Source organism: Martes martes (genome assembly GCF_963455335.1).
Source record: "Martes martes genome assembly, chromosome: 9".
Classification (NCBI taxonomy): domain Eukaryota; kingdom Metazoa; phylum Chordata; class Mammalia; order Carnivora; family Mustelidae; genus Martes; species Martes martes.
In genome coordinates, this window is record NC_137896.1 from 112762941 (window position 1) to 112775535 (window position 12595).

General features: G+C 45.7%; 1 protein-coding gene across 4 annotated transcripts in view; it reads right to left on the reverse strand.

Annotated features, from left to right (window-relative positions):
• Positions 1–482: 482 nt before the first annotated feature.
• LTBP1 (latent transforming growth factor beta binding protein 1) overlaps positions 483–12595 on the reverse strand; it is a gene marked incomplete at its 5' end in the record, with an annotated part of 397053 nt that continues 384940 nt past the window's right edge. For all 4 annotated transcript variants that reach the window (XM_080814316.1, XM_080814315.1, XM_080814314.1 and 1 more), the window contains 3 exons: positions 483–1529; positions 2716–2865; positions 6583–6705. In XM_080814316.1, the coding sequence (XP_080670442.1) occupies positions 1348–1529; positions 2716–2865; positions 6583–6705 (455 nt within the window). In that variant the 3' untranslated portion in view covers positions 483–1347. The remainder of the gene's footprint in view (positions 1530–2715; positions 2866–6582; positions 6706–12595) is intronic.

Here is a 12595-nt window from a genome sequence, read left to right on the forward strand (position 1 = left end):
TGTTTGCCAGGGCTGTCGTCACAAAGTACCACAGACTGGGTGGCTTTAACACAAATTAAATTTTCTTATAATCCAGGAGGCTAGAAGTTTGAGATCAAGGTACTGCAGGGCTGATTTCTTCTGAGGCCTCTCTCCTTGGCTCGGAGATGGCGGTCTTCTCCCTGGGTCTTCATATGCTCTTTCCTCCGTCTCTCATTTCCTCTTCTTATAAGGACACCAGTCGTATCGGGTTAGGGCCCACCCTACTGGCCTCATTTTACCTTAATTACCTCTTTAAAGACCCTGTCTCCACGTACAGTCACATTCTGAGGTACTGGGGGGCTAGGACATCAACAATATAAATTTTGGGGATGGACACAACTCAGTCCCTAACAATATCTAAGAGATTTAATAATTAGCCTGTAAAAACCTTTACATTACTAGAGAACCATTTGTAAAAATCAACAGGGCAGGGGAATGCAACTTGGACACAGATACTCACTGACAGTTACTCTCAGGTAGATTTTTTTTTTTTTTCTAAAAAAATGGTGATTTATTTTGCTTTAACATACAATGGTAAATACGGTGGGATCATCAAGTTTCCAAAAATTTTTGCTGGGCTGACTTTACACAATTACAATACTAATGTAAGCTCATTAATTCTTCCATTTCAATGCAGCAAAGGATCCAATGGACGCCTACTAGCAGCTTGGCTAAGGATGGACATTAAAATCAGACAATACGCCGTAAATATAAAGTACTTTCTTCCAAATGTGTATAAAAGTTTTGAAACAAAATTCACCATCTGCTCCACAGGACAGACGGTTTGGATTAAAAAAAAAAAAATGCTCCAGACCAGGAATAACATAACCCTGTGTAACAACATTTATAATACAGTTTAACAATATTTTATCAAAGATGTGTGCACTTGAGAATGAAAAAAAAAAAATCTGAAGAAAAACAGTAGCCAAGGAACTGCACAACCAAAAATGAAAATCATATAAAATATTTCCACCACTATTTAAATGCCGAATTTAATCAAGCAATAGTGAAAACAAAACAAAACAAAACATCATAATACAACCTTCTGTTTAAAATAACAGCACTGTTCCGCCTCTTTTCCACTGAATTTTACATATGAACAGACTATATATACTGGTTTTTCAGAGAAACGTCCATTTGGTCTGTCACACACCAGTCAGGCTCATGCTGGATCCTCTCTTCTGCTTTCCGAGGACACACACAACTCCACCATGGGGCCGTACTTCTGCCGTTCCGGGCTAGGGGCAATGTCTCAAGTATAATACGTTTCTCTCTTCTCCTTTACACAGTGCAGAGTAGATGGGCTTCGGTTATGTGGATTCTCTTTTACTCCAGGTCACTGTCTTTGTCTAAATTCAAGGCGGTATTCAACAGGGTGCAGAAGTTGGGCTTGTCGGAGGGGACGTAGCCAGGCAGACACACGCACTTGTAGGAGCCTTCGGTGTTGATGCACTTGGCGTTCTTGCACAGGGACATTCGGTTGTTCAACTCGTCACATTCGTTTACATCTGCAATAAGCCAAACCACGCAGGTAAACAAGCTCCCCCATGACTCTGAGAGGAGATGTAACCTAGAGCTTACCTGAGGCCCTGGGGCGTCCGGCCGGAGCACGGCCTGGTGGTTCTCTGCTCTCCCCCCGCCAGTAAACTGGACAGTCTTCCTCACTACTGTCTCTTGCAGTCATACTCAAGATAATACAACTTTGTACATCTGAGAGGTTCTAGAATTTTCTTCCCTATTTAACACAACATGAACATTCTGCCGGCTTGACATTTTAGAGTCAGAACTCGAGAAAGCTGGAAGAACTTTCCTACTTCTAAGTGCCCTTCTGCAGGTACAGAAAAAATGATTCAGATTGGTCGACAGGAATACACAGAAAAAAAAAGAACCAAACAAGTGAGCAGAGAGCCCTCGAGGCAGCCTCTGTAAAGGCTCGAGTTACCTTCTTCAATTTCTTTCCACAGGAAAGAAATGCACTCAAAACACCTGTAATAACCCAGGTTTACCTCTTTTCCAGACCCACCACTGACGGAGACAAGCAAAACTGAACTGGGGAAGGGGGTTGCTGCCGGAGGGAGTAGAAGCGCCACAGAAAGGAAAAACCCATAATTCAAGGGCCAGGCCCTGGAAGGTGGAACGGGTCACACGAGGAAGAACAAAGGTATTCTGACCAGTCTTTTAAAAATAGAAGGGATGGCCATGCGAGAGACAGGAAGGGAGGGAGAGGGGTTTTAGGAGGAACGTTCTCCAGAATGATTACCATCACAGTTATATTTTTTTCAGATGTTTACAATCCCTTATGCTGGTGTCGGTACTGGGGGAAAACACTACTTGCTGCAGAGTCAAACGCTGAAGTTAGAATCCAACTAATTACCTGGAACATTCTGTCCTTTCCTCCTGAAGTACCACTGTGTGAGTTCTTAAATGAGCTGTCAGTGTTATTTTTTAAAGTTGTGGTCAAATACACGAAACATAAAATTGGCCATTTGAGCCACTTTTAAGTAGATCATTCGGTGGCATGCGGTATGTTCACACTGCAGGGCAACCATCACCACCGTCCACCTCCAGAACGTCTCTCCTCTTCCCAAGCCGACACTGCGGATCCCTCTTAAATGTACTCAGTATTATATGCGATCTGGCCACAGGGGATGTTAGGGCAAGAATAACCAGCCAGAGGACACACAGCACCCTTACCAACACAGGTCATCTTGGCCATGTCCAAGTGATACCCATCGAAGCAGTCACAGGTGTAACCTTCCTGCACCCTCACACAGCGGCCATTCTCACACCCATTGAGGATGCCACACTCTTCAGCCTGCAACTCCTCAAAGCTATTTAAAAAACCTAGAAAGGAGAAGACAGGAGCCAGGTTAGAAATTTGAAGCCTCCGTGGCGCCTGGGGTGGCTCAGTCGGTGGGGTGGCCAGCTCTTGATTTCGGCTCAGGTCATGATCTTGGGGCCGTGGAATCAAGCCCTGCTTTAGGCTCTGTGCTCAGCAGGGTGTCTGCTCGAAGATTCTCTCCCTCTCTCTCCATCTACTTGCATTCTAGCTCTCTCAAATAAATAAATCTCAAATAAATAAATTGCAGCCTCTTATACCATCTTTTAAAACTACGTAATTATTAAAGTTATGGTTCACCATATAGACATGTTTCAGACACCTGTTTCAAATGCCTTCAAGTTAGCAGTAAAATCTCATGCTGAATATACCTGTACAAAACATTAAGCACACGATATTAAAAACTCTGTATATATTGCCCATGAGTAACCCCACATCTTGAATTCTGATAGTGTATATTAAAATCACAAAAAATGATAAAGTATGGATTTTGGTCTTGCCCTTACTTAACAGAAGTGTTTATCTAAAATTCCAAATTTTCTGAGTTCTCAGTAGGGCAAATGGCAGAACATCTTTCAGGACGGAACCAATGGAAGTCACTATCACAGGGCAACAGACATTTGCTCGGAAGATCTGTAGAGAATTTCAGGCTGTAGTGTTTCACTTGGAGTTCCCCAGAAAGCAGTGAAAAGCCAGGCTGGCCTTGCCCCATAAAGTCTGTTTGTTTGCTCTAGTGTTGGAATGAGCCTTACAAAAGGGCTCTCAGGAGATCAAAGGATAAAGACAGTAAAAGGGACTCGAAACATTCTGATAAATGAGAAAAGTACATCATACTTGTGTTTAGAAAGCCAAAAATCTTTTTTTAAGGGAAACAAAGAAGTCCTTGTTTGGCTCTTTTTATAGTTCAGATATCTTTAAACTGATTTAGAGCTAGGGTTTAGTAATATAAAAACAGATTTAACAGGCATCACGAGTGTTCAGCTCTCTTTCTAGAGAGAAAAGTTGTAAATATAAATCCATGGTGACACAGACACACTGTTGATGCAGGCTCTCCACCCCCCCCACCCCCTACCGCACTTCTGAACCTCATCATGTATCTGCTTTAAAAAAAAAATCAAAATATGACTGTAACTCTCTATCTGGCCTCTGAAGTAATTCTCCAGTGTAACTGCAGGGGGCAGCAAAACATCACTGCTTATGCGGGGCTGTAAGGTGTAACTCAAATGATTAAAAAAAAAAAAAAAAAATTAACACATCCATGACAGGCCCTTTTAAAAATTTTGAAGAGAAGAAAAAAAAAAGTGAAAGGCCATCCAGACTATGTCTCTAGGGCCCCAAAGCCAGTTTGAAAAATAGTTTAGAAAATAAAGTCTTAATCTATGAAAATATTTTCAAATTCCAGGTACTACAAAATCATTTTGACTTTATAAATACTAAAATTTTTTATTATTACAGAAATTAAAACATGGAATTAAATTTTGAAAACTCCTAAACACACACATCAAGTAGACTCCCGAAAATACTTCTACAGGAGTCTGAAAAGTACAGCCCCTGCTCCAAATACTTTTGTAAATACCATTGTACTGAAATACAGTTATCCCTATTCGATGACAGGCTGTCTATGGCTGCTTTCGCGATATCCTAGCAGGGCTGGGAAGACCTGCAGAGCCTTTCACAGGCCTGCAAAGTCTGAAATTTTTACTTCTAGTCCTTTATAAGAAGAAACTGATTTCTGCTCTAGGAGATTCTACTTTTATAGAATACTGCCTTAACCACAGCTACCCCCAAGCTATCAGTTCAACTTTCTTAAGTAACCAGAGTCAGGAGATAAGAAACCTCAGCCTTCCCTCTGTGTTACTCTGTACCCAATACAATCATTTCTTCAGCAGGGCCAGAAAGTCCTTGCTCCTGGTCTGGGAAGGAGGAGCTATTTCTCGTAACCTGTTGTAAGTTTAAAGGCCATTGACATACTCAAAGGTCAAGGTCTAAGAATTGCATCTCAGCTTCCTATGTTGCTAAATAGGAAACTGATGTGACACCAACATGTTTATTTCTTAACATTTGTAGTGGATTAGAAAAGAGTTTTAAAGCAACATCAGCATTAAAAAAAAAAAAAAAGAAAGCACACAAGTCAGAACATTTCAACACGAAAATTCCTGGAATCTGGACTCTACCTAATGTGACAGAAGTGCACACAGGAGCCGCATAGCTGCTTAGAGGCTTAACCTGTTACTTGGGATTTATGGGGCAGGCCAGCCGGGCTTTCTTTCAGCCTTAATATTTCTTCTCCCTTTTTATTTTTTTTAAAGGTAGATGCCCGTTGCCCTGTAACATAGTCATAGGTAAGTGCAGAAAGTTTAAGTGCACAGTCTTAGACCTTTTAGTGTCTTTAGACACATTTCATGAAGTAGTGCATGGTTGTATGCTGTTGATTAAAAGCAAAAATCAGAGGTATTAGAAGTTGGGAGACTGGTTATGCTTGGGGCAGGGGGGCCTGGCTGGGAAAGGGCTTCAGGGGGCCTTCTGGATGCTCGTAATGTTCTACACCTGGGTGAGGGTTACACAGGGCTGTGTTAATCAACTTGGCAGGACGGATACAAGGCTGTTTTCATGAAGCACTGTTAATTCTGGTGAATGATCAATATATATTTCCATCAAACCCCCCCTCCCCCCCAAAACACGAAAAACAAAGGAAGGCAGAGGAAAGAAAGAGAAGGGAAGGGAACGAAGGAAACACTCTTTGACGTTATTCCACATGCAGCCACAAAGCTTGGGTTGCTCCTCAGGAATCAGGTCATGGCTAGTGTGCTTTGTTCACAGGTAACAGGGTCCAAAGAAAGAAAAGGCTTCACCGTAGTCTGTAATTCAGCAGTGTCTCCAAAGCCCTAACTCCAACACCCTGGTCTGCAGGGATTCCGTGCCTCAAAAATGTGGTGTCACTTTCCCCACTGCAAGGAGGGCCCCTCTGGGAGATGTGGACAAGGCGGCTGGAATCCACATTCTCCCATTCCCATTCTTGAAGTGAAGCAACCTATTCTTTACCAATACAGCATTTGGAATTTGAAAAGCTGTGGCTTCCCCATCCAGAACACTCCCGTTAACTGTCAGACTTTTTTTTTTTTTTCCCCAAAATGGGATCAGCGATCCCACAGGCACACTCCACCTTTCTCAGAAAAAAACACTGCACACAAATCTTGGAGAAGTCAGCATGCATCATTCCTTACTTAATAAATCCCCCTGTGAGTGGATTCTCACAATTTGTGACCAGAAGCACAATTTTTTTGACCTCCCACTCTAAAATACCTGTAAAGATCAACTTGGCACAGTTGACATGTCATTTCCTTGTGTGAAAAAAGATGGCAGTTATACTCAGGCTTTCAAGAAACCCTGCCCCTTATGTTAGACCATCATGTAATGGATAAAGAAATGATTTTGTTATGGATATTAGAAGATCTTTTTTTAACTTTAAAGAAAGTGGACATATCAGTATCCCGCCAGCATGCCAATAATTTGATCCAGTATCTCCCAAACTCGAGCATGCATAAGGCTTACGCAGAGGCGGGTAAAACTGTGGGGCCTCACCCCAGTGTCCCATTCAGCAGGTCTAGAGTGGGGCCCAGAAGCTTACATGTCTGACAAATCCCCAGGGACTCACTTCTGAGAATCACTGAGTAACCTTTAACCACAGCTTAGCTTCAACATAACTGAAAAGTTTGGCTTACGGTCCTGAATGAAGTAGGGATCAGCTTCTGGAGCGTACTGTTCGCTGAAGTCCACCAAGGCATCCCGTCCATATGGGCGCCGGCGTCCCGTGACGGGGATGTTACACAGCTGGGCATAGTCGTCTGAGAAGGAAATGACAAGCCGTGTGAGATGTCATGGCTGTTTGCCGGCACCGGGATACACCCCTCACAGCTCAGAGCACCGGGGTCTGGCCAGGGCCCCCACCCCCCACCTCCCACTGCACGTGCACCACTGGGGCCAGAGCTGTCTCCATACTCTTTAGGGGAGCTGTAGTAGCCCCTCACACAATGAAATGCTGGAGGGCGTCACTCTGATCCTACATGGAAGACCAAACGCAGCGGCCGAGCCATTGGTAGGCCGAGTTCCAGGAGAGTAAGGAACCGTGACATGAGCCGGCGCTCAGAGGACAGCAGGCGTTTTAGAGGAAATACTTTATCTGCAACATCAGGTGTTAATTGCTGTGAAGGTACAGTCATTCCTACCGACAGGGACATTCGTTTTCATTCAGAAGCGACAGAAAAGTTGGATCTCTGGTGATCCCAAAATAATACAACCTAGCAATGATGCCCGTATTGTGACTATTCTTTTTCTCTTTTTTAAAAGATCTTATTGATTTATTGGACAGAGAGAGATCACAAGCAGGCAGAGCAGCAGGCAGAGAGAGAGGGGGAAGCAGGTTCCCCGCTGAGCTGACCAGAGCCCGATGTGGGGCGCGATCCCAGGACCCTGAGATCATGACTGAGCCGAAGGCAGAGGTTTAACCCACTGAGCCACCCAGGCGCCCCATGTATTGTGACTATTCTAATTCTGTGCTCAAGGCCGGTCTGGATGAACAAAGTATTACCGTAATGGTGAGGGCGACTGTCCTAGTGTAGTAACAGTGGTAGTAACAAGAGTAGCTCACAGTCTAGGACACTGGCTCTGTGCCAGGCACCGTTCTAAGCACTTCCTACACATTAAGGCACTGAAACGCTTGCACCGGCCTATGAAGAGACACCATCATCACCTCCACTTTACTGTCTCACCTCCTCTGAAATCCTTGCCTTTACCTCTTCCACACCCCAGACAGATCCTTCTACAGTTACCACTTTCCAGAGGCCATATTCCTACTCTAAGCTGGGTCAGCCCCCAGGCCACCTTCCAAACTCTCCAGTAGTTCCCTCATAGGACCCAGCCGGCGCATGGGATCTTGGTTTTCCAGATGTGCTGGGGTTACTGAGCATTCAAGGCATTTCATGGTCCTCGGCGCTTGCTTGAGTTTTGGAGCAGAGTTGTGGCAAGGTCTAGAGAAGAGAGCTTTAGAAGGGGGAGCTTCACGGTCTGGACACATGCTGCACAGAAATATACTGCCCAAGGATTTATCTAGGATGGTGAAAATCCTGGGGCTCCCCAGACTTCAGAGGCTCTGCCAGAACTGGGGAGCCCTGTCCGGAGGCCCCAGAACTGGATGGACACACTCAGGACAGTCACACAAGGCAAAAGCCACACTTGTCCAGACCACAAATTGAGGGGAGTTTTCCTCTCTTTTGTTTCCTCCTGTGACGTATGAAACTGAAGAAATGCACTAGGACAGGAATGCCTGGATGGCTCAGTGGGTTAAGCATTTGCCTTTGGCTCAGGTCATGGTCCCAGGGTCCTGGGATGGAGCCCCACATTGGGCTCCTTGCTCAGCAGGGAGCCTGCTTCCCCCTCTGCCTGCTGTTCCCCCTGCCTGTGCACTCGCTCTGACAAATAAATAAATAACATCTTTAAAAAAAGAAAAGAAAAAGAAATGCATTAGGGCAATAGTGTGAATTCTTGGGCTTTCTTTCACTCTCTGTCCCCACTTAAAGGAGGCAAAGGTGTGTGTGTGTGTGTGCGCGCGAGAGCACACATGTATGCACATACACTCACGCAATTCTCTCCCAGAACTGCACAAAGGAAGCATAAGGCCAGAAAAGACCCTGGACTGGTAGGATTATGGTTGCCCCTTCCTCAAATTCTCCTTGTATGAAAGCATTCCAGGAACAGCATGCAGACCCCAGATACGCCAACACCTCTGAACGAAACCATTTCAGAAGAAATATTAATTTCATTAAGGAAACAGCTAAACCTGGAAAAAGATCCTCAACTCCCCCTGCCCTCAAATCCACAAAGAGAACACAAATGGTTGTCGGTTCCGCTTCAAGTTCAAAAAAGAATTAAGGATTTCTCCGTGAGAGCAAGATTGCTAGAATGTTTACAAGTTTCAAGAGCTGAGGTCATTTTCTTTCCTGACGTTTTCTGTAGGTTCGTTGTACATCCGAAAGGGAGAGTGTTCAGTATCTTACACCCAAGCAATGCTTGTGGATCAAGAGTAGGTATTAAAAATAAATTCATGTTCTTATTTTGTAAAATTGAATCTGGAGGTGGCTGAGCACGGTCCTAGCTGACATCTGCGGGTGGGGAGGCCCTGCTGAGCCTTGAGGGTCCCGAGCTGTTGAATGACACTGGGTCCTTCAGGGCTGCCTAGCACTTAGGCCTGGGTCTTCCCCTAGATCATCCTTCCGCCTCCACGAAATGAGCAGGTCCTCCCCTCCCAGATCTCACCAGCAGGTACTGCCAAAGAAAAGGGCCCGAAGGGAAGTGTGAAGGGGAGGAACAGCTGCCTGGAAGAGGGGGCATCGGACCCGAAATGAAGACGACGAGTAGGATTCACTTTGCCAGAAAAGGTATTTGGGATTTATTTGAAAGAGCTTGCCCGAAGGCGTCAAGAAAGCAAGCTGTACTCTGTGTTTGGGCACTACCACGTGGTTCCTAAGGTGGGCTTCTAACTGGACCCGGGCTGGTAAGGGGGAAGAGAGGAGTGGGGGTGGGACCCCAGGGATGCACCGAATCTTCTTTCCCCGTGCTTTCTTCCTCAGCCATGCATTTTTGGGATTCTAGAACTTACTGTCCTTTGCTGATTTACTTTCTCTTACACATTAAACATTCCACATTTCACAACAGTCTTGGTCAGTTATCGGAACACGATTTCTGCATGAAACACACGCTCTCTCGTATCTGAGATGAGCTACGTTCCCATCATCACCAGGACACGCATTTTGGATTATTTTTCTGGAAGCACGGACGGCTCTACCCTCCTCCATTTGTGCCGCCCTTCCCGTCGTGCACATCTGCTCTCGTTCTTGGCCAGGGTCAAGGGTGAAGTGAGCGTCGGGGTGACGGGAGGAACACGGGCTCTTCTGGAGGCGGAAGCTGGGGCTTAAAGCCTGACTGGACCACTTACTTTCCAGTTTAGCAATTCCAGGCAGGGCTCAGTTTCCATATCTGTCACATGGGGGTAACAATTCTCATCTGTCCACCTCTGGGTTATTGGTGTATGAAAATGAGATAGCGTTACGGAACTGTCCTGAATTTTGAATCACCAAGGAAATGGAGGTTCCAATTTATCTCAGAAGTAAGAATTGCTAAGTGCAAATACAGAAGGATTTTCAAAGATAGTAAAAGAACAAGTTTCAGTGTTAACAAAAGGTAAAGGCAGTCGTCAGCGGGCAAAGAAGTGGGTAGCAAAATAAAGAGCAATAAAGCACGCTCTAGATGTTTTTAAATATTCTTTCAAGATTATTTGGAATTTTTAAATCCATGGAGGGAAACTCTTGCTCAGTAAACACAGGAAGATGCCTTCATGGACTTGATCTCAAACAACAGGGGACAGAATCATTTGCTGCCTTGACACACCGATCAGGCAGTGAGAGCAGTAACATGAGATCAACGGACCTCAGAGAAGGGGACTGACATTCAACAACTCTCAGTATATGCCTGAATCCTTTATCGAGGTCCTGAGTACACAGACTTCTCATCCTCTTCAGGGGAGCGACTGGAGTATCACAGAATTTTCTGAGACTTCAGCAAGGCATCCCCTTCAGGAACTGGGCATGGGCACATTTCTAGCACCTGCTGGGCCTCTGAGCACCCCGAAGCCACAACCAGAGCCCATTCTAGCTTGGAGGTGCATGGCCTTGGTCATCCTGAGGGCTGGGACATGGCTACACTCCAGCTTGGGGACACAGTGAACTGTGGGGGGCGGAAGGTACAGAACCCAGGAAAAGCAGATCCCTGGGGCACCTGGGTGGCTCAGTGGGTTAAAGCCTCTGCCTTCGGCTCAGGTCATGGTCCCGGGATCCTGGGATCGAGCCCCGCGTCGGGCTCTCTGCTCAGCGGGGAGCCTGCTTCCTCCTCACTCTCTGCCTGCTTCTCTGCCTACCTGTGATCTCTGTGTGTCAAATAAATAAATAAAGTCTTTGAGAAAGAAAAGAAAAGAAAAGAAAAGAAAAGAAAAGAAAAGAAAAGAAAAGAAAAGAAGGTCCCTGAACTATTTCTACAACTTCCCGGGAGAGCACACGAGACTCCCTCAGCTCTCCATTTCACCTAGCTCAGCGTGTGGGGATGAACACGTACTGTGCCTTGCCTTCTCTAAAACACCTTTTACTTAAATACATCAATGATGATTACGTGCCCCGTTGCCTGGGGATGGATACAGAGAAAAGTTTGGCTTAGCAAAGCTAACACTTGAGGCAAATACCATTTCTGAGCCACCATACAATGTGTTCATCTGGGATCTAGCCCGATACGAATGTGAAATGAACAGGAAATGGAAATATTCACACCTCAAAACCACCCCCCCCGCCGTGCATTCTTCACCCCAAGGACAAATGAGAAGGTCTTGCTCAAAGCTATGAAAGACACACATGGGATGGCGTGGGACACCATCACAACCTGGTCTAAACAAGATCCAGGCCATCGATCACACTCCTTTCCCTGGCATGGAAGATTCATATGACAGATGGTGCGGCTTTGATTTTAAATTGGAAAAAAAAAAAAAAGTTCAGAAATTACCCCCCGGAGCCACTGGGTCTGGGGCCTGTGCTGTCAGCGGCACTGAGAAGCACTTTACTCTATCCTGGCAGGAAATCTCCTCTCCTGATGACAGGCCCATCTGCAAGGCTGGTCTGGACCGTCACACGCCACGATGCCACTCTGGCATGTGTGGAGATGGGGAGGTGCGGGTTTAGTCCTGAGACAGATTAAAGCCAGCTGCTCTGAGAAATGAGGACGAGGCTGCATTTCACTGTCTATACACCGAGGCTAAAAACTCAGGGCTCTGAAGTTTGAAGGGCATTATTTTCAAACACAGGAGGACCAAGGACTGATGCTCCTACATTAAGAAGAACCGGTCATATTTTGCTCAAATTTCTAGACTGGGTGTTTTTCTGAGTCTTCCACACGTATTACCGATCGATGACGGTGTTTGGAAAACACAGACGCACAGGCAGGACATGAAGGGAGAGGACAGGGAGAATGGAATGAGTATTTCCGCCCGTGCACGCCGAGCCGGCAGTATAAACAGGCATTTGAGACCGAAATCAGCAAAAGCTCTGAGATTAGAAACACAGTCACCAATGACAGAAAATGCCAGCCAGCGCCGATGACAGAGGATCGTGAGTGAGCATTCTACCGGCCATGTCACACCCTGAGGAGCTGGACACCTGTTTGGGGTGGGTGTGTGGGTCTCTACTTATATTCTGCTCAGAAAAAAACTCTGACCCACAGAGCCTGGGGAAGAGGCTGTAACCCCGCTTCCCGGATATTAAAACCTGCTGAGCTGTGAGAGAAAACAGGGTATACTAACAAGGAAAAGGACCAAGAGTCAAAGCTGCTTTTCTGCTTTCTAGTTCCTCAGACTGGACCCATTTTTTTGAGCTTCATCTGCTCAACAGGATTAGGGTACCTGCCCTTGCACTCTTAAAAGCAAGTCACTGTTTCATTCTGTGACTGACTCATTCACACATTCCACCAGACACGGAGAGTTATTACGGGCAGGGTGGGATATGGGAGAGAGGAAGGTCACAGCGATGCTGTGAACAAGGGTGCATACACAGTGACATGTGCAACAGTTGATCAGGACCACAGAGAAGGTGATGACGACAGCCAGCCAGGAAGGTTCACCTTGGAGGTGAGCATCTGTAGGGC